Source organism: Ixodes scapularis, unplaced genomic scaffold (genome assembly GCF_016920785.2).
Source record: "Ixodes scapularis isolate PalLabHiFi unplaced genomic scaffold, ASM1692078v2 PGA_scaffold7__128_contigs__length_106722199, whole genome shotgun sequence".
In the NCBI taxonomy this organism is placed as follows: domain Eukaryota; kingdom Metazoa; phylum Arthropoda; class Arachnida; order Ixodida; family Ixodidae; genus Ixodes; species Ixodes scapularis.
The window spans coordinates 33728467-33750206 of NW_024609882.1; the positions used below are offsets into that span (position 1 = coordinate 33728467).

General features: G+C 47.8%; 2 protein-coding genes across 2 annotated transcripts in view; one reads left to right on the forward strand and one right to left on the reverse strand.

The window, feature by feature from the left end:
* Positions 1-1134, reverse strand: part of LOC8027510 (isatin hydrolase) — a 41915-nt gene extending 40781 nt beyond the window's left edge. The window contains exon 1 of the mRNA XM_042286203.1: positions 949-1134. Within this exon, the coding sequence (XP_042142137.1) occupies positions 949-1134 (186 nt within the window). The remainder of the gene's footprint in view (positions 1-948) is intronic.
* A 932-nt stretch (positions 1135-2066) lies between these two features.
* On the forward strand, positions 2067-18336 carry LOC115316281 (isatin hydrolase-like). The gene is made up of 3 exons (XM_040212175.1): positions 2067-2269; positions 10378-10642; positions 18022-18336. The coding sequence occupies exons 1-3, from the start codon at positions 2067-2069 to the stop codon at positions 18334-18336; spliced, it is 783 nt and encodes a 260-aa protein (XP_040068109.1).
* The last annotated feature ends 3404 nt before the right edge of the window (positions 18337-21740 follow it).

Below are 21740 nucleotides of genomic sequence, written 5' to 3' on the forward strand. Positions count from 1 at the left end.
CATTAAAAATCTCAGAAAATTACTTGTAACGTTTTCATAAAATAACGGCGAGCTCTAAAATTTTGGCCTCTAGACCTTTCCATAAGCGGTGCATTTGGGTGGAAAAGAAGCGTTCGACAATGTGTAAATTGTTTTTACAATAAAAAAAAAAAGCACAAAAGCACATAGTAAATAGTTTTTGGGAACAGGTTGTACCCAAGTGATCACAATAAGGAAATGACGAATGCTCGTGCAAAAAAGCAAATTTCCTTAGAATTCCGCTTAAGCATTACAGGTGAAGACGCTAGCACGGACAGCGCGAACTGACGTTTACTGCTTGCTCCTGGATTATCCAATTTTTCAGCAAAAATTTATCAGCTGACGCTTTAGCTTTCGGTTCCACGCGAGCACTCGGTCGTGCATGAAGCAGGGTGTATTCACTGGACGCCATACTTGAGGGCGATATTTAGAGCGCATGCTCGGGACGAGCTCACATTAATAGCCTGTGAAGGCCGGCAGTCTTGATGGTGCGGTATACACGTTTAAAAAAAAACAAAAAAAACTCCGGAACCTCACCTTCAGCACGCGCTCTGCAGCCGAGCGCACAGTTATGGCCGCCAGTAATTACTGGCGGCCATAACCGTGTCCGCGGCTGTTGAGCGCGTGCTTACGGCGAGCTTCCAGCTTGGCGCCAGCTCTGCGCCAATGAGTAAGGCGAGTAAAAAAAGTGATACAATACTGTAAAGAAAGGGAGTTTGAAAAAAAAATAAATATCGCTTACCTCGACCGTGCCAGCTCTTAACCAATGTGCGAGGCGAGTGACCACGATAACCCTTCATGATATCCTATTCCTCTCACAAGTGTGCCTCCAGAAACGTGACGGCAACTATCCTATAGCTATCGCTCTTGGTCTGGCTCTCGTAAGATAGCTTCTATCTCTCATATCCCAGACTGGGGTTGCAGACTTACACCGAGAGCAGCCTTTTCGCCAGTGGGGCTACAAAAGTGGACTAGCAAAGAGCGTCCGCCGACAGAAGCTGCCAAGACTCGGCGTTGCTGCAACAGCCCAAGGATTTCAAAGCTGACACTACCGAGGTGGGTGAGTTGAGACTGCTCATCATCCAGACACAATGTATTGTTCTGGGGAACGTCCATATTTAGCACCAGAAATGGCCTTAAATTACCTCTGGAGACCCAGGGTAACCTCTGGCGTCGACCAATCCCCTCCGGAACTCCCATGTCTAAGGACTTTCACCGCCAGGCGCAAGTATTCTTTTTGGCGGAGGAGCATATAGAGCTTAGTAGAATGCGAGCAATGGTGGCGATTAGTAGTCCTTTTTTGCAAATAGATCGATCTCTCCAGCCAGTTTCGCTACGTATCCGCTGCCGTGATACATCGAGGAAATCATACAAAAGACATCTGCAGACACTGTCTGAGTGTCCGTAGACAGGTTGGACAAACACTCTCTGCAGACATGTTGGAAGTACACACATGTAGCAAGCAAACATGATTCTAACATGGTTGACACGCGCAAGCAGATATTTATATCCTCACGTTTGCAGCGGACTCGATGTCTTTTGTATGGCCGGTGCACCAGCAGCGGAACCACGGCTGTACTCCTTTTACACTTGCGACAACCATGCTGTAGCTATGCGCGAGCCAAGCATGAGACAGCACGAGCAGTTTTGTGCACTGGAGCCGCCGGCCCACTGTGGACTAAAGTCATGACGGCGTAACGCACGCTCCGATACGCTCGGTGAGATAGGTCCATTGGCCTATCCTCAGGAAATCATTCCTGTGGAATAACCTTATCGACCAAGGTCAAGGCACGAGTATAATGTACTTACAATTAGTGGCTTAGTTAACTTAAATTGATAAAGGTTCCTCGCGCACACGTCGTGTCCTTCGCATACTTTATTTTTAATCGATGCAGTTTTTTCGGGCATCGTCACAAGCGGTGTACGGAACGTTGATTTCCATCTGCAAAATCGTTAACGCAAAGTCGTCGTCTTCTTTATATACTTAGTGGGACTTGTCTGACCATTGCCCTTCGTGTTTTTGTTGACTTCTTCTCCAACTTTCCAGAATGAAGACAATCAGGATCCTGTGTCAAGTCGCAATCGTCCTCTCAGCGGGGTCGGCCTCTCACGTGTCAAGCCCTAACGCAGCGCCATGCTGGGACCGTAATCTCGTGGACTTATCGTATCCGTTCAACAACGAGACAATCTACTGGACAGACGACAAACACTTCGTTTTCAACGCCACCGTCGCCGCGGAAAACGAGGAATGGTAAATCACACCTTTCGGTTTATACACCAGCACGCGACTCTCACTCCCCATCGCTGCGGTGTGAAGTGTTGCGGTGTGAAGTTCACACTTCGAGTGAATTTGGTTTCTCTGCACGCGCTTCGCCTGGTGTGGCCGAGCACTTACTTGTTTGAGCGGGCAGGGCTAATAGGCGTTTTTGAGTACGCACCTGGGCGTCGCAATGTTACGTGCTGCTGACGTGTGCGGACAACACCACCTGCGATGCAACTGAAGCCCGCGCACTAAAATTTCGACATGAACCGAGCGAAGACGCGAACATTGGACGCGAGTGGTACGTCAGCATTCGGCCGGGCCTCATGTCCAATCAACGCTTCGAAGGACGCAACGGCATCCGGCTAGGGCCCAATTACTGCCGAGTTGGCGCCATCCGACCGTGATGTCGTTGCACGGAGGAAGTGGTGGGTATCTATAAAGTCTGCGCATGCGCACACTCCCCCCTAAGCCTATTTTGCCGCTGTCGCCATTTTCGCGGGGCACCGTTCCGCGCAACCAATGTTGCTAGCATCTATCGTCGCGCGTATTTAGTCTATCTCGACGCTTCGTTGTTTTAGATATCGATAGTATGGGGTATAAAAAGCACCGACAAAACGGCACGATGCAAAATGTGTTTTGACAGGCGGAGGCATGTTGGGCTGCCCTTCAGTTGTAGTTCGCAGACAACTCTGTTTTTTCCTCTCTATGGTTGGGGGGGGGGGGGGGGGGGGGGGGGAGAGAAAACCTTTCCCTCCCTCTTTTCTTTCCCTGCAGACGACGCTATCATTGAACGTGCGCGCCGCCTCGCTTCGCTTGGGGTAGCGTGCGCTAGCCGGTGGCGTCACTAGGGTCAGCGGCACCCGGGGCGATAACCCGCCACAACCCTCCCTCCCTCTCCCTCTTCTCTCGTGGTCCACCCCAACCCCCCCCCCCCCCCCCCCAGAGCTCTGCAGTCCGCCCGCCCCCCCCCCCCCCCCCTCCCTCTAGGGACGCTAGATTTATGAAGATTCGTCTTTTTAGTACTACCGTATTTTTTCACGCGTGATATATCTCCCGCTCACGTATCTCTCAGGTATCTTCATTTAATCTAAGAAAGGTTTCAGCAGTAGTTTCGGAAGAATAATTGTATCGCAAGTGGGAATAGCATCGGGTTCAGAGAGAAGTGTTCGCGACGGACCCGCGGAAACATACTTTATTTAGAAGGAATTGCAATTGCTTGCGGGCTAAGCTGTGACGTCGACATGTGAGAAAAGAAAAATAAAATGAGAAGTTTGCAGATCTCTGTAAATGCGAAATTAGAACGCCGCTCTTGAGCAAGAGGGGGGAAGGGTATGCCCCACCTCCTCGCCCGAACCCTCTCCTCCTCCCCTCCTCTTCCCTCCTCCTCATTTCCTCCTGTCCTCCTCCTCCGTACGCTCCCCTCCTCCTCCCGCGTACCGTCCCATTTTCCTCTTTTTTACCCTACCATCCTCCTTCTTGCCCTTCCCTCCTCCCATAGTTTACCCGCTAAATTTAGCTGAAAAATTGACACCACGTGACCTCAACACCAATTCGATTCCCCGCTAAATTGAGCGGGGAACCGAATTGGCGGTAAGGTCACGTGACGTCAATTTTCCCGCTAAATCTAGCGGAGAAACTAAATTTGTCCGCTAAATCTAGCTGAGAAATTGAATTTCCTCGCTATATTTAGCGGGGAATTGTATTGGTGTTGAGGTCACGTGATGTTAATTTTCACGCAAAAATGAGCGCGGTTACGCCGACGCCGCAAAACCCGGAAACGGGCGCCTAAGAGCTGCGCCTAAAATCACGTGGAATTTCCAGCCACGACGACCACGTTAAGCACTAAATTAAATTCAGACCGTTGGATGCGGCGATACTCGTGTTATTCGCAATAATGACGACGAAAAGAGCGTGTCTGTAGGAGCAGAAATGAAGGCCATTTACTCTCCTATACATTCGTATATGTTAAACATTTTTAGGACGCTGTCAAGCGTTTTTATAGCGACTCAAACACCAGCTTATATACTCATTTTTTTTAGCCTGCATGGGGCAGTCCTCCCTTGTATCGAAAATCCTTTCGTCCGATGCGATGAAGCTCGTTTCTAATCGCAACACACTTGTTGGCCCCGTTCACTGCACAACATGCCGGCATCGCTAAGCCACGGCAGCGATGTCGAACTCAAAACACCAACATATCACCTCATCCCAAGCGTTGGCTGCACGGGAAACGAAACTAAGCACGCACTCAGCAACTAAGCACGCACTCGACGATTCATCGTCCCGGAAGCGAGCGCTTGACAGGCTTTTTAACTCTTTCGAGTGCTCTTTCAAACAGTGTTCAGGGCGCTGTTTATTTTTTATTTTTTTTGTTATTTCAGGAGAGCCTGTTTGTTGTGCAGTAACAGGGCATGTAGACCCTAGAACTCTCCTGGGCCCGTTTGCTCGAAGCGCAAACCGTGGCTAAAGTTAGCCGCAATACCTAGGAGAGGGATTTTGAAATCCCGTGACTGGGGGCTCGTTAGGGATGCGAGAAAACATGGCGGTGCCCTGGTAAGGGAGTGCCGCCCGCTTTGGAACTAACATGTCGTTGTAGCTGCAATATCGGGCGCGTTAGTCAGCAACGAATGGTGCAGGAGGCTTTCGCTTTGCCTTACCTCATTTAAATAGCAAAGCATGAGCAATGACCTCGCTGCATTTTTTAGATAGTCTTTCGATTCTGGCTATTCCTAAGCCTAATTGAACGCGATAATTGTTGGCATAGCAACGCCCCAAAATGGCAGCGCGTAGCCCCGCTGCCATTTTTTTCCATCGGGCACATGTTGGGTGGACTCGGCTCGGCACCCCCTCCCAAGTGGCGCCCGGGGCACTTTTACCCCCCTAGTTACGCCACTGCTTGAACTTGAACCTCTGTGTGAAGGTTAAACAATTTTTTTTAAATTACAGCAAAATAGACCGACCGTAATATTACCGCGATATCAGGAATACACATGAAAATGTATTTCGATACAGAAATACAAGATACAGTCAGGCCGGCGCAGCCGTAGGCTTGGCTATGGTAACGCGCTTCGGGCGCCCGAGCGAGTCAAGAAGCGAGAAAAAAAGCGACCGAAGAGCGAAAAAAAAAAAAAAAAAAAAGAAGAGACAAGTAGGGTGACGTCACGACGACGTCAAATATGTTAAAACCCACTCCGGCAACTAGGACGGGTACAGCCATTAACATCCCTGTTTCCTCGCGGCGCTCTTTGCGCGCTCAAGCGTAGGGTTCTTGTTTCCGCCGCTTCAAAACATGGCGTTACAATCGCCGCCTCTACTGCTGCCGGGACTTGCCCCTAGATGGCGCAAGTTGTCCTGTGCATCCTATACTCCGTGTCACTAGTTGTGTGCAGTGAAGGCGAAGGCAACGCCAGGCAAAGAGAGAAAGGGCAAGCGCTAGAAAGGCAGGACGGGAGAGGATGGCAGTGGAAGGCGAGGGGAGAAAGTGAGAGCACTAGGAACGTTAGAGAGGAGAGGAGATTTCTCTCTTCCTCCCCAGCCTTCCTGGTGCTTGTCCTTTCTCCCTTCGTCTGGTGTTGCCTTCACCTGTACTGCACGGAACTAGTGAGAAGGAGTATAGACGGCCGCTTCGCTGCCACTCGCTTTCACACGCCCCCCCCCCCCCCCCTCCCCGTTTGCTTGCCTGATGTTATATTTCCTCAATTTCCTTCTCGTCTTCTGGGGCTTTTATTCTATATCTTTTTTATTTTTATAAATCACTGCAGAGTAACTTCAGAGAAGACATGCTCCTCAAGTGGGTAGGAGGCAAGGAGCACACATTTACTTTTCATACATCCTTTATTATTTACACAGATCTCGTACATAAAATAGAAGATATATAATATAATAAATTTTACGGAACAATAGAACGGACAGCATGAGGAACACGAAAGAGCATAATGAAAGAAATATACATTTATAAAAGATATCGCACCGCCGCAGTTTTGATCAGCATAAACTTGATTGTTTTCTGCAGACAAAAAATATAATTTTGTTTTTGTACTCAGCTGATAGATGATTTGCTTCATGGTTTTTGTGCTTTCCTATCAGCTGCAGAACTTTTAAAATTAGGTTTTGGCATATTTCTTCCTTTAAAAGGCGTAAATTCGCCAGGGTTCAGACCAGAACAACTGGAGGAACTTTTTTAGCAGAATGCTGGACACAGAAGGCTCTCCGACGTTTCTGTCGTGAAAGCGCAAAGATTCTTCATCACATCATCCTTGTTTACCAGATTGAGAATGCACGCCAGAGAGCACTCAAGCTGCCCACTAATGTAAGGCAAGCGTCTGTGGGCACAAAGAGAGCACCAAAGATGCCTGTGTCGTCCTGTGCGCTTAGCACGTGGTACGGTTCGATCTGCTTGCAAATTTCGAGTGCAACGTCGCTCATACATAAGCAAAAACGAACACAAACGTGGGCGGCAGCATAAGTGCTGTGTTCACGGGGTTTCTGCCGCACGAGACTGAAAATCGCAGCGATCGCACCACAGAAAATGGGCTTGAAACGAAACCGACGAAAAACGACACTTTACCTCTCGCTTCGGAACTCCTTTGGGAATACAAAGAACGACAAGCAGTGGCGTACCAACTTGTCTTTGACGGGGGGGGGGGGCGCAAACCAGACCCCCCCCCCCCCCCTCTGGTCGGGGGGTGGTGCCCATGATATCTCTTGGCCGCCGACGGACAGTGTCTGCCCTGCCCAGTGGCGGCTGTTTCAGGGGCGGGGGGGGCAAAACAGATGTCTTGCCCCCCCCCCCCCCCCCCTTTGAGAAGTGGGAAAGGGGGGGAGGCAAGCGCCGCCCTTGCCCCCCCGGTTGGTACGCCCATGACGACAAGACTTTCGACTTGCTGGAGTTCCAGCAAAATTTCGCAGCGTAGTTGCGCCGAAGCATCATATTCCGAAAGCACCAGAACTTTCGAAGTCAAATTAAAGCGGATCGAGCGAACACCACGTTTCCCACGTGCACTCGGAGCAGACGATCACGCTCATCGGATGTCGGCGTCCGTTGCGCCATTGCCACGGTTGCCAAAGACGACGGCGGGGCTCGGCCGTAGTATGGAGCATAGGTGGCAGTGTCGATCGTAACGCCATCTTTTGATGCGGTGGAAACAAGAACTCTATGCTTGAGCGCAGAAAGAGCGCCCCAAAATAACCTGGATGTTAACTGCTGTACCCGTCCTAATGGCCGGAGTGGGTTATTAACATATTTAACGTCATCGTGATGTCACCCTGACTCTTGGCGGTCTCACCGAGGTTTCCTTGAACGCCGCTAGCTGCGTTAACCCGATACATTGGAAAAAAAAAAGTATCACATTACAGAAATATAAAGACATAGTGTATTTCTGAAATACTATCGCGACATATTTATGTCGCGATACTGCCCAACCTTGCCGCAAAAGCCCCAAATTGCCGACGGAAGCAGACGGTTAAAAACGATGCCGCGTTCTCCGCTTTCGCGCTGCATAAGCGCCTGCTGGCCGTGCTTACTTTGATTTCGGTAATTTCGGTCATTTTTCTCGCTGAAACTCTTTTGAATCAAGATGGTCCTTAAAAAAATGGGTTTCGTATGTTGATGTATACCCTATATGTGATATATTTTCATAAAGAATGTAAATACTACATGCTACAAAAAAAAAAAAAAACAAGAAAAGAAAATAATACAAACGGCCGCTTTGTGGCGCTACCTAGGCGCTCGTGCATGTTGTAAAGTGGTGCATCGGGCCTGTACACCTAGTGGAGAGGAGCCGACAGGCACAGCGCAACTTATATAAGGCACTGGTTGTGTAATAGAAACTGCTGTAGTAAATTACGTTGCCAGTTGTTTTGTGGATACGAGGTCCACGGATGCGCAGAAACGAAAGAAGTTGGGGCTTCAAAATATGTTTTTAGATTTTTTGTTGTTGTTTTCTAGGTGGGTGCTACAGAAGGTCATTGCCATACCACTGCGCGAATGTTTCACAAAACAGTATTGTACGACCTGTTTTAGCATATTCAAATGTGTTTAACTTTACCGGGTCTTTTTGTCATTTCTGTTAGCTCAATTATTTTGACACCATATCATCATCGGCTGAAAGAAGTTGGCAATTTTAAGCATAAAACATTCGTTTTTTTTTGTTTGTTAGAATAACAGTGCGTGATCATTCATTAAATCGATCACAAGTTCTTCCAGAGAACCAAAACGAGCAGTTTGAACATAAATAATACATTGATAAACAAATTTACAGAGACTCTTATGTTATTTCTAATACGACTTGAAGGTGAAAGCCCAAGCGCCGATGCATTAAAGACAGACACATGATTTACGTAATTCACTTTGACTGCTCTTAATTCGCTTTGTCATCCGCTTAATTTTATTGCTTCTAACTCGCCTGAGTGGTCACGTAAACAGCGCGCTCTCTGACGACGCACTTTTGGTGCCGTTTCATTGGCTCATTCGGATGGTGGCGTTGGCTGTGGTCCCGGTGATAGCGAACCTTCGAAGACAGCGCCCTCTTTGACGACGCACTTTTGGCGCCGTTAACCTCATGGCATGTCGCACGCCCGCTGAGAGAGCGAGAGAGTCATCCTTTCCCACTGGGTTTGAACCTCGCGCTCCTCCGCAGATTCTGGCATAAGTAACGCCATCTCGTGGTCCAGTGGCGAACCGTGGGTTTTGGTACTTTTAGTGTCTCCGACATGTTTTCGTTCAAGCATTGAACGATATTAGACGTATAAGGCTTTCGCCTCACTAAATGTTTATTGCCCGTCAGGTGTATGACGGAGGAAGACCGAGAAGAAAAGCTGCACAGACGGAGCTTGATAAATCCTGGCCCCAACCTCCTTAGAAATGGCAGCGGGGCACGCGAATAAAAACGCACAAAAAAGGAAAAGTAAAATAAAAATTATCACGAAACGCCCGCCTGTGGCGTGCCATGACACATTGATGAGTTGCATCTCCCCATGTTTATTCAGGACCATCTCGGTAGTATAAACCTAATAAAAAAAATATACCAACACTTGAAAACGATTTTATACTCTGAACATATTGTTTTCGTAAAATGGCTGCCACATTTCAATTGGTGATATTTGGGCATAGCGACAAATAAACTACAAAACGTTTAACCATAACGATAATAAATAGCAATAGCCCCTAAGAAGCAAAAATAGAGCTAGTGGTAGAAACCCTTCAAATTTGAAAGTCCTCTAAGCGGAAAATGAAGGGATCAGGAATAATCAATATACCCCATCATAGTCAAAACTTAAAAAAAAAACAAAAAAAAAACAGTCCATACAGATTTGCAAGAACGGCCCCTGGGCGCTGCCATCTTAATCAAGCCCGGATGGATGAATGCTTGTGCATTTTTCTTTGTTTCCGACAATAGCTTCCGCCACCTAGGCTAGAAATTTTTATAACCACCTTTTGTAGCATTTTGATACGAACTTTTGTCCTCCGTTAGAACGCATAACCCACAAAGGTTGTGCGCAGTTTCACACTTTCTGTATCTCTTCCCGGATGAATAGATGCTAGTAACTTTTCCATTTATACCGGGCGGTAGCTTGCGCCGCCTAGCCTCTAGAAACCTTCTGTGCCTCCTTTGAATATTTTGCCCCGATTTTTCTTCCCCCGATTGCGCGCGGTTTCACACTTCCCTGTATCTCTTCCACTAATCCGCTAATCTTCTCTTTGTGATTGTAATGTCGTTATCATTTATTCTTCCATTCTCGCCTGGAAACCTCAGCGTTTCGGCCAAATCTGTCGCTGCCTCCGAAGGGGCGGAAGCTAGTCCTGTGCATTTTAGTATCGCATGTTCTATACTGTCACATTTTCCCCTTGGCGTACGGCACACTGCACCCAGTTTTGCCAGACTGATGCTCTAGCAAAGCGTGCTACAGCCACAGTGGCCAGACAATTGTTTGAAGCATGTCTACTTGCAAACTTATATACCAGGTAACTTTTTGACATTGTGAGTGGCGCCATGTGATCCAAACCTTCAAATATCACAGATCGGGTAATTTATTTTTGTCGGTGTCTTCTTCCCATTGCATTGCTGCTGTAACGACTCAAATGCGTGACACTGCCGCAGGTATCAGCTGGACAGCATCAGTACCCCGACGCACGGCGGCACGCATCTTGACTCGCCTCTACACTTCAATAAAGCAGGCTGGTCAGTGTCCCAGATCCCTATACAGAGGCTCATGTTCCTGCCCATTGCCCTGCTCGACATCCAAGAACAATCGGCAAGCAATCCGGACTACCAGTTGACCGTCGACGACATCCGACAATGGGAAGACCGGAACGGACGGCTCCCCGACGGCTGCCTGCTCCTTGTACGCTCCGGACGAGCCAAGGTACGGATAGAGTACCCAACTTCTTACGACTGGTTCACATACTTGCGTTTGGTTGTGACCGAATGTGTTACGCAACAATGTGCTCCCTTGTCATCGCATACGACGAGAGAAAGCACCATCGCGCTGGCACCATCTGTTAGGCGGCCTTGGAACTGCGTATAAATAGACACTGTCGGGCCAGTCAGCAAAGAATTTCTTACGGCCTTTGCTTTAAATTAAGAAGCAATGGTAGATTTTTTTCCGCTTGGGGGCCCGACAAAGCCACTCCTCCGAGTACAGCCTGAACCCCCCTGAACAATCTGTTCCGACCGCCGTAATTGAAACTGTGTGCCAAGGAACAGTGCTCAACGAAACGAAATGGACCAACGGAACCCGTAGCTTCGCCTATACCCAGTTACACTAGCGATGCCTAGAATAAATAAAAGGCGGAGCTATATGATTACTCTAGGCTTATGGTTTACGAGCTAAAACAACTGTATAGACGATTGCAAGTGGGGCGACTGGCTGCCGCCATGTCTCTGCAAGTGCAAGTAGTCCGTTCAAATGCAGGCTTGCCAAAGTTACGCTCACTTGTACGCTGCGCACGCCTGTACACATGGTGCACCAGTGGGGGCCCATGTTTGCCATCAACCATATGCAAAAGGCACAGCGCCATCTAGGGGGGCGCCGAACAGCATGCTCCATCTCACCAGTATAGCTTCGTCACTAGCAAGGGCCAGGGCGCGGAAGCCTATTAGCGGCTAGATGTTTTGGTGGCACCCTCCTATGGTTCCCCCTTGTGACGTCATTACCTTGCGAACAACAAGTTCGATGGTGTTTGTAAATAGCATGGTGGAAGCCCGAAATCATTGCGCCCTCAAAGCACCATTGCCACCACCGTCGAAATTAAAGTTCTTTAATGCCTCTTATTTCCGTCGATGGTAATACCCTTTCCGACGTCATAGTCAGCTTTTGGGCCAATCGTGGAAGGCCGTCCACAGCGACGCTTTCGGTCGCGCACGTCGCCAATAGTTCCGAAGAATCCTTCGCTTGCACAGGCACTCGCGCCGAGAAAGCTCTTTCGAAAAGCAGGCGCCTGCGCCCGTGCCTTTGTCTTGCCGCCACTCAAAGCCAAATTTTGAGCTCAAGTGTACGTCCGCCATGTTGGCTGCGGCGAGAAACCAGCAATCGGCGGGGCGACGAGCACGCACATGTGAAAGAGCGTAAAACGACAACACCCCTTAGATTGTAGGTGTAGGCGAGGATCGATGAAAGTGAGCAACAGGCTTTGATTGTTACCGGCAACGCTACGAAATTGACAAACATCAGAGGAATCTCGACGCAACAAAGATGGCAGCGCACGGAGTGTTGCCAGACTTTCCAACAATTTCGCATACGGTCTTTTGTCTATAGACGCTTTACAGCAGCTGTGCATGGGCGCCGCCATAAATGACCTTCAGTTTTTGTCCCCTCTTATTCCGTTCGCTTCACATCATCATTACTACAGCAGGAAAGGTTATTGCCATTTTAGATGCTACTGTGTTCTTGTGCCCAGCATAGGCCCTTGTGAAGACCCGTCAACGCCCGCTTCAGTGGCTCGGCATCTCGGTAAAACAAGAGAAGGGCGGCTATGGCGGCTCAATCTGGCGCGTGTGTAAAGCGTCTATATTCTCCCCAACAGCGTGAAGCCACTTTAAATGATTCAAAGCTCTGCAAAAGGGCTGAGGTCGAAGCGACCCCACCAAGCTGGGGCCAAAAAAAAAACAAAAAAACAACAACAACAACAACAAAAAAACAAACAAAAAAACAAAAAAACAAAACGCGCCTTTTCATTTTAGTTTGACCGTGGATAGGTTGAAGTATTTTCAAGATCAAACGTAAGTACTATCTATGAGAAATGGTCTTGTATAACATCGGCAAGAGCAAAAGTGTTTTCAAGCCCAGGGTGAAAGAACGGGGCGCAAAACAAATGAGAAAACGCAAGTAAATCTCGAATGTTTTAAAGTTACCGGACAGATGGCGCCAGTGTGGTCTTTGGCAATCGCGAGCGCAAGAGTTCGCGCTCGGTCACCACTAGACGCGAGTGAGTGAACCGGTCTTTACGTGGGCACTTTTTTAATTCAGTAATGTCGGAAAAGTTGAGCAGTTCTTCCGTGAAAGAGTGCTCCAGAAACAGAAGCCCAAAACTAGAAGAAAAAGAAACGAAAAAAAGGAACGAAATGCGACACAACACAAAATGTCTCAAACACAGCTAGATCTGTGTTTGAGACGGTGTGTGTTGTGTCTTGCTTCGTTTATATTTTTTTCAGTGTCGATATTTTGTTTTAATTACAAACAAAAAGGTTTTTAAAAAAACGAAAAAGAAAGACGTTTGCGATTCCGTGTAATGCCGAATTAGAGCGCAGCTCTTGAGGAGGAGGAGGGGAAGGTACGGAGAGGAAGGAATGCCCCTCCTCCTCATCCGTACCCAGCTCGCCTGCTCCCCTCCCATTTAGCGGGAAATTTTCGCTAAATTCCCCCCTAAATTTAGCGGGAAATTTTTCCAGCTAAATTTAGCGGGGAATTTTTTTCGCTAAATTTAGCGGGGAAAGTTAGCGGGAACCACAAAATTAAGATATGAGCTGTATCCGGTATTAAATTTGCATGAATTTCTGTCTCGCAACGGGCGAAAGGAGTACAGCTGCCATCGAGCTCACCATCAATTACAGCCTTCGTTCACCTCGGGTGACGAAGAGAAAACAACCTATCGCGGACGGCGACCGCATTCGTTTTAATTATCCATTCAAGCAAGCGACGAGAAAACTGGTTCGCGGCTGTTATGCGGGGAAGCGAAGACACGGATACTGAGAACCGGTAAAGGGGAGGGGGGGGGGGGGTTGTTTTATCGACTGCCGCAAATAATTTCCTTGTTTACCTTTGTTTTTTTGTTTTTTTACTAAGATAGAAGCATTGGATCGTTTGCAATCTTCCTCGAGGAAGAATATTGGTCCGAAAAGAGCAATATATATATTTGCAGCATTATTCACTGACGGTAAAACACGAAGACAAGTCTTCGCACTTAAATGGTCAGTATAAAAGACTCGTGGGCAATCAAGGGAGTTCGCGATTAGAATAATTAGAGTAAGTGTGCCACGTGTGTTCGTCGTATTTGTATGCGATCTGTGTTGAATGCATTGTATCAATTGTGCGTTGAAAATGTTTGTGTGCAAGTTATGTATCCATTTACAAATGTGGAACCGTTAAAATAATATATATATATATATATAAAACTTTTTCGCATATCTATCTATCTATCTATCTATCTCTCTCTCTTTCTCTCTCTCTCTCTCTCTATATATATATATATATAAATAGATAGATAGATAGATATGCGAAAAAGTGCGAATGAGTAATCCAGGTGGCGCTAGTAACCGTTCAATGAAAATTTGCAGAAAAAAAAAATATATATAGAGAGAGAGAGTATTCACTGGGCGCCATATTTGTGGTTGATGTCTAGAGCGCATGCTCTGAACGAGCTCACATTAATAGGCTGCTAAGACCGCCAATCTTGGGGGTGCGAAATGCACGTTACAAAAGAACCGTGAAAGCTCGCCATCAGCACGCGCTCAGCAGTCGTGCACACAGCTATGGCCGCCAGTGAATACTTCCTATATATATACATACATACATATATATACATAGATAGATATAAATCTGTAGCAGCCGAGCTAGTGGTGCTTCAGCGACGAGGAAAAAGAATCATGTCGGCACGAGCACACAGAACGACAAGCCACGAGCTTCGAGATTCGGCGACCGAGCGGCCTGGCGGCTACATCGAGCGATGCCCAGGGCCCGTTTGCTTGAAGCTGGTTAACTTTAACCGCGGTTAAAAGTTAACCGCCCTTCCCTACTAGGTACCTACAAGTACCTAGCCAAGTTTGACGAGGGCTGGATGAGCGATAGCTCCGTGTTTTATTATTGGGGTGGTAGCTGGTGTCACCTCTTGGCTGTAGCAAATATAAGTGGCTTCCGTGGAGAGGTTCCATAAATGGGGGGACCCAAAAATGCGCGCTACCGTGTTTTCGCGACACAGCGCGGCATACATTTGAGCTCGAGAAACAATTTTTATTGCTCGTGGTACAGGTAATCGGTAAGGTAAAACTAAATTAACCCTTGTTTGGAAAATTTCTAATTATTTGGCTTTCTGAAGTGAAGACAAGCCTCGTTGAAATTTCCTTCCAAGTTCGAAAGTGGACGACGAAGTTCAGTCCTAGAAACGATGAGAAAGAAGTGAGCAGTAAAAGGCGGGCGTTACACCGGCAGCATGGTTGGCCAGCATGTGAGAACTGTATATAACACCGTCATAAATTGAAAAACCTGATATTCGCTTCCAGTGAAAATCGACCTATTAGTAAATTACCCTAACATCGAGAACACTGGAAGTGTAATTCAACGATCAGCGCGCGCTGGCCTTCCACGTATAGAATACTCGAAGCAAATAATCATAATACATCTTTGATGAACGCGCGTGCACGGCAAAATTTGTTGTAGGCCTTTTGTTTTAGAATACTCACTACTGCAGACGCCAGCACGAGCAGCGCGTGTAACTACACTCTACTTTGTTTTACCTCATGATGGACCACAGGAAAGGCTAAAAGCGCGAGCTCCTTGCTCTAGGGCACATCTCGGCGGCACAAGCTCGCGTGCGTTGAGAGCAGCTCCTAATGCCATGAGCTCGCGCTTCAAGCCTTCTCTGCGGTACAACATAAGGTGAAACGGAGTATCGTAGCATGCGCCTCGGTGCTTGGGAAATTTAGCAAAAGGTCTATGGGGACGCTGTCTGCTTTTGTGTGCTATCAGTACCCGGCCGATTGAGTCAAGGCATTCCACTTTTCAAAGACGTTGCCATGCCGACAATTATCGCGTTCATTTAGGCTTAGGAATTGCCAGAATCGAAAGACTATCTGAAAAATGCGGCGAGGTCATTGTTCATGTTTTGCATTTTAAGTGAAGTAAGGCAAATCGAAAGCCTCCTGCACCATTCATTGTTGACAAACGCGCCCGATATTGCAGCTACAACGACGTATTAGTTCCAAAGCGAGCGGCGCCCACTCACCGGGGCACCGCCATGTTTCCCCGCCGTCCTTGCTCTGCCGGTCACATGACCTAAAATTCCCCCTCGTAGGGAAATCCGGTTAACCGCGGTTAGTTAACCAGCTTCGAGCAAACGGGCCCTGGCAGGACAGTTTCATTTCTTTTGTAAATATTGTACATAAAAAGTATGTTGGGCGCTATATTCCTGGTTCCAACATAATTGGTGACACGGACGTGATCCTGCCATGTCTACGGAGTCTGGTGAGCCTGCACACCCGGCAAGTGCCTCCCAAGCAAGCGCCGCCTTGGAGATCGCAGCTACCGCGGTCCTCACTTTACCGAAGTTTTGGGCTGAATATCCAGCGCTCTGGTTCGTGCAAGTGGAAAACAAATTCCGCTTACACCCCTTAACCTCCCAGACTCGGCAATACGAACTCCTCGTTGACGCCCTCCCGCCGCAAGCCGCTACCGAGGTGCGAGACGTTTTACTTTCCCCAATCGGTGACACTTCTTACGAAGTTCTCAAAGAAGCCTTGGTCAGTCGTCTCGTCGCATCTGAACACCGACGCCTTCAGCAGCTCCTCAGCGCAGAAGAGCTAGGCGACCGTCGACCCACCCAGTTCTTACAACACCTGCAACATCTTCTGGGCGACAAGGCGGCCTCCATCGACGCCGCCATCCTCCGTGAGCTATTTCTACAACCGCTACCGGATTCTGTTCGTGTCGGCCTAGTGGTAGACAACAGGCTTCCGCTCGTAGAACTCGCCAAGCTGGCGGATCGAATTATGGAGGTTTCCGGTCCCACCATCGGAGCAACACAGCGGTCTCCAGACCTTCTTTCGGACATCGCCGAGCTCCGTCGAGAAGTGCAGAACCTGACGACCATCGTGTCCGAGCTTCGACGGGAATCCCATGACCATGCTCAATCGTCACAGCAACACTCTGGTTGCAAGAGTCGCCGTCGACCATCACCGTCGCCTCGCCCTCCAGACAAGTCGCTATGTTGGTACCACCGACAGTTTGGACCGAAGGCCCGCCGCTGTTGTTCACCCTGTTCCTTGAACCAGAGAAACGGGACGGCTAATCGCTAGCGGCGGCGAGCGACCCATATCGGCCCACCAGTCGCCTTTTCCACATCTACGACAAGATCGTCGGCACCCGTTTCTTACTAGACACAGGCGCTGAGGTCAGCATCATTCCAGCCTCATATTTTGGTCGCCAGAATCGCGACCAAACTACATCATTGCAAGCTTTCAACGCTTCCCCCATCAAAACGTATGGATAAAAATCACTAGCGTTGGACCTTGGCCTCCGACGACGTTTCCAGTGGTTGTTCTGGGTTGCAGACGTCAGCTACGAAATAATTGGAGCGGATTTCCTTCGGAACCTCAACATCTGGGTGGACATGACACAAAGAAGGCTCATTGATGCGACCACTCACCAACAAGTCTCTGGTATTGCGTCTCGAGCGCCAACTCTTAGCCTCACTTTCAGCAAGCCACCTTCCAACTCATTTGCCAGTCTGCTCGAGGCCGCATAACATCCACGAGGTACCTAAACATGACGTCACTCATCATATCGTGACGATATGACGAGTGACGTATGTATATATATATATATATATATATATATATATATATTTTTATTGAACGGTTTCATGCGCCACCTGGATTACTCATTCGCATTTTTTTATATTTGTTGTGCCTGCCATCTGGTGGTAAGTGGTAAAACCACACTCGCCTTTTCTTCACCGGAAATCACGTGAATCGTTGCGTTTCCGGCCTTCTATCGGGAGGTAGTGCCGTTTACTAGTTAGAGGCAGTGAAATACAGGGGTTCTACTTTGAGGCTAGTGACAGTTACTTGCTTTTATACCTAGTAACAGTCACTGGCTTGACCATTACTACCTACGGTTACTATGTACCTAGTAACATATGTGACAAGCAGTTGCTAGCTTTTAACTAATTAATGCTACTAGCTTTTTTAAGAGTACAGCCTAACAAACATTTAACTTCACCCCCTCCTCCCTTCCAGTACCTCGTCCTTCTGGGCTCTTCCTTGAAGCTACGCGGTGGAAAGTCTGCTAAACATCAGGTTTATTCCATCTTTCGTACAAAACTGTTGTTCATGTTCCGCAACTTGCTTAACAAAAAATTATGGTCCCTTACACCAGACGATCACATTTGACGGAGAGCAATTAACTCGTTGCATGGTAAACCCAGTTGTGGCGAGGGTGATTGAAAGTTGGTACACGTGTTTTTGAGCTTACACACAAAGGCCATCATTACATATAGTTATGACCATTGTTCCGAATTTCTTTCTGCGCAGTTTTGGCCCGACCGGTCACCCTACTTGGGCCAGGATTCTCGGGGACGCCGCCACTTCCCCTCCATTTCGCCCAACGCGGCGCGCTATCTGGCGGAGCAGCGGCAAGTCTACGGCGTCGGCTTGGACACGCCTTCGCTGGACATACCCGGACAGACCGCGACGCACGTCATCCTGTCAGCGCGGAACATTTACAACCTCGAAAACCTGGCCGACCTGAGCCTCCTTCCCAACACGGGGGCACACGGTGTAGTTCTGCCGATGAAGATAGATGGCGCCAGTGGCGCTTCTGTTCGCGTCGTGGCCATTCTACCTTAAACGATAATATATATCTTTGCGCGGTACTCTTTCGCTAGCGAAGGTTCAAAGGGGGCGCAATCAAGGTATCTTAGAGGGCGAATGGTCGCGCACGTGCGCACAAGTGGCTTTTGCTCGTCACACAGGAGAGGAGGCTCAATTACTGAAGTCACGGCCGCACCGCTAATGCGTCATACAAAAGCCTGCCTGCAGACAGTGCTTGAGGCTGTCCTTGCCTTGTTCGACGGTTCTGTGACATGGGTCCTACAAAAAAAAACTGTTTTAATGCGAAAGCATTAACTGTCCCACGGAGCGGAGCCGACGGAATCTGTAACATCGAAAAAACGCGAAAGGGATGCCCCTTCTCCCATTGGCTGAGCAAAACGGCTCCTAGATAACCATTGGCGGCCGCTTCACGAGAGCGATCGCTCGGCCGCAGCTCTCCGTATCAGGCCATACTATATACTGGCAAAGCCTGGCAAATCACCACGAGAAGTGGCCGCCGAAATGAAAAAGGTGGAGTGGCAGACAACGGATAAGAGGAGAGCCACGTGACTGGCGCCCCACTGCGGCGAGACGCCGAAACACAGCGTCTCGTCGCTACGGCGAAACTCGAGGACCCGAAAGTATGTTTCGGGTCCTCGCCGCTGCAAAAACTGTGCGCTGACGTCCACGGTTCCCTACGTTTCCCGAGATATGGCTCTTTGATGCTCCGCGCTACCAGATCCTCGCGCTCCAAATCTGCGACCGGGCAATCTATGGCTCCGTCGTTGAACTGCCAGGCTTTGTGAGTATAGTGGAGGCTATGGTCAGGCATTGCCGGAGGGGGGGGGGGGGGGGGGGGGGGGAGGGAGGAGGCTGCGGCCGCTTCACAAGAGCGCGCGCTCGACCGCCACTCTCATGTCTGGCGTTGCCGGTAGAGGGGGGGGGGGGGGGGGGAGGGGGAGCTGCGGTTGCTTCTGCTCCTCTCGGCGTTGAGGAACATGACTCAGCTGTCGTCGGAATTTTTTTGACATTTTCAAAGTATACATATGCAAGAAGTGAACACGCCTAGAACCCGCTTGAGTCGTGCCCGCACATAATTTTGTTATTGAGTCTAAGCGAATAATAATTGACATTCCGCGTAATGCGGAGTTAATCTACTCCCTAACTGGGGCCGCCGTTTTACGACGCGGATTTAACAAGATTCGAACATTCTTTCCGGTCATATAAACCTAATAATATATATTCTAATATTTTTTTAGTTTTTGATGGAAGACTATCATAGCTTGATACCAATAAAAAAAAAAAATAAACGAATAAAAAAGGTGTTTTTGAGAAAATCGATTTCCAATTTACTAGGCTTTTTTAAAGACTCGCTCGTTCATTGTATGGAACTTGTATTCGGCAAAAAGAGCTAACTCTGAGTTTTCTGCTGATATCAAAGTAACTATATTTTAGATAGGTCGCACGTAAGAACGTTTTCAATGTTACCCAAAATCAATAATGGGAGATTGTTACACATCCTTTCTTTTTAAATTGCTTAGATACAAGATTTAAGGACATTTTTTAAGGGTAGTGAAATCTGTTTTGAGTGTGTCACAGAAGAGTTCTGGTGCAGTAGTGTGAGAATTGTGACAAAAATAGCGAGCAGGTAAACATGCGATACTATACAATGATTGTAGTTTTTACATGTGAGCACTAACTTTTTTTCTGTATTGTTTTTTTGTTTTTTTGTTTTGCATTGGTTGTCCATATGTGGTTGTTGTTTTTTGTGTTGTGCCTGCAACTTCTTAGAGAGAATGACTTCCTCTTTTTGTTTTTTTATTCGCCACATATATTGTTCGATTGTGAGGGCGGGGAAACGGAACTTTGTCAAGCCGCACCAATATGGCTTTTTTTTCCCCTACCCCCCTCTATTCTCATTTCTGTGGTAAATAACGTTCAGTTGAATAAATTATAATTCAAATTGAAATCAAACAAATCCGTCACGCTCGCCGTTTACGCTGTCTTTCGGGGAAGACGCGGGTCGTTGACACTTACAATTTATATCTGCTCTAAGACAATGAAAGTTTTAGCTCCGTATAAAGATCTATTGTCGAAGAAAAGCCGATGTCGGCGGCGTGACGTGAAAATTCACGATTGGCCGGTAGTGTAATGACGTCAAAGCCGCATGACCTCGCGCGGGAATTTCAAACAACGCTCACGTGAAACGTGACGTCACGCGTGGAATGAAAGTGATTAAAAACATGACATATATTGGGAATGGCGGATTAAAGGTCGCCGCATGTCTCAAGCGATTTAAATTTATAAAGTAGTTTATTTGCCTTAAAGGAGCGGTGCAACGATATTCAATTGGAATGTTTTTCACTTTACACGAGCTTACTGGCACTAGTGGGACTCAAGGATACTCGCACGCAACGCCACTGACCAAGAAACTCCTTTGTTGCACTGTAATTTCGAGGACAAAACCGAGCATTTTCATTAAATCTCTCCTTCGCAAAACCTGATGACGTAGCTGGGCGGTAGCAGTACCGCCCAGCGACGATTTTTGAATGCGGCTCATAGATTGGACCCGAGCATTGCGTCGACACTCGATTTGGGCTCGTGATAATCTATAGCTCCAGAAGCATTCGGGTAGTGACCCGTGTTTAATCGCTGCAATGACGACAACAGCCGAACCATAACAATGTCTGGAACGCAGCGCGTGTCCTGTGCCTTGCCAACCCCAGCGCGTGGCTATGATCAACACTGGCGGCATATAATCGGCTCCAGATCACGTGGCTGCTTGTTCTGGCTGCGAGTTGAGGGGGTGAACTCTGCTTGTTTTTCTTTATTTTTTTCTGCGACTTCGATTGCGTGTGGTGAAAAACGAATGGGTATTTCACAGGTCATTAACGCCAGGGATCCGCTCTAAGCGGTATTTCCGCAAAATACAAAACTCGTTGCATCGCCCCTTTAAAGAAAAATTTTTAAAATTTTAGGCGGGAGTTGAGCCCACAACCCTTCGCTTGCGAAGCAGACACGCTACTGACTACCCTACCGAAAACCCCAGATACCTTTTCACTATCTGAATTATTGAACTAAAAATCTGTTTTTGGAAATGTGAAATCCAGATTGCGGACAAAGAAAAAATTTCTGACAGTCTGAAACCCAGATCGAATCCAGATATAATCCAGATAGAATCCAGTTAGAATCCAGATAGAATTCCAGTTCTATAATCCAGGAGCCGATAAATTATACTGGGTGTTTCAGTAGGGTAGGCCACGCAATGCACGCTTGCACGGCTTGAGAACGAGCGGGAGTTGATACGTTTATATGTTTCGCTATCGCGTTCAAAAAGACCAAAGCTTAAGCGTTCTCCTGTAATTTTTTTATAACGTTCTTAACACAATAGATTTATATGCTCCCTATGAAGTGTACAGTGCCAGAATGTAAGCAAAAGC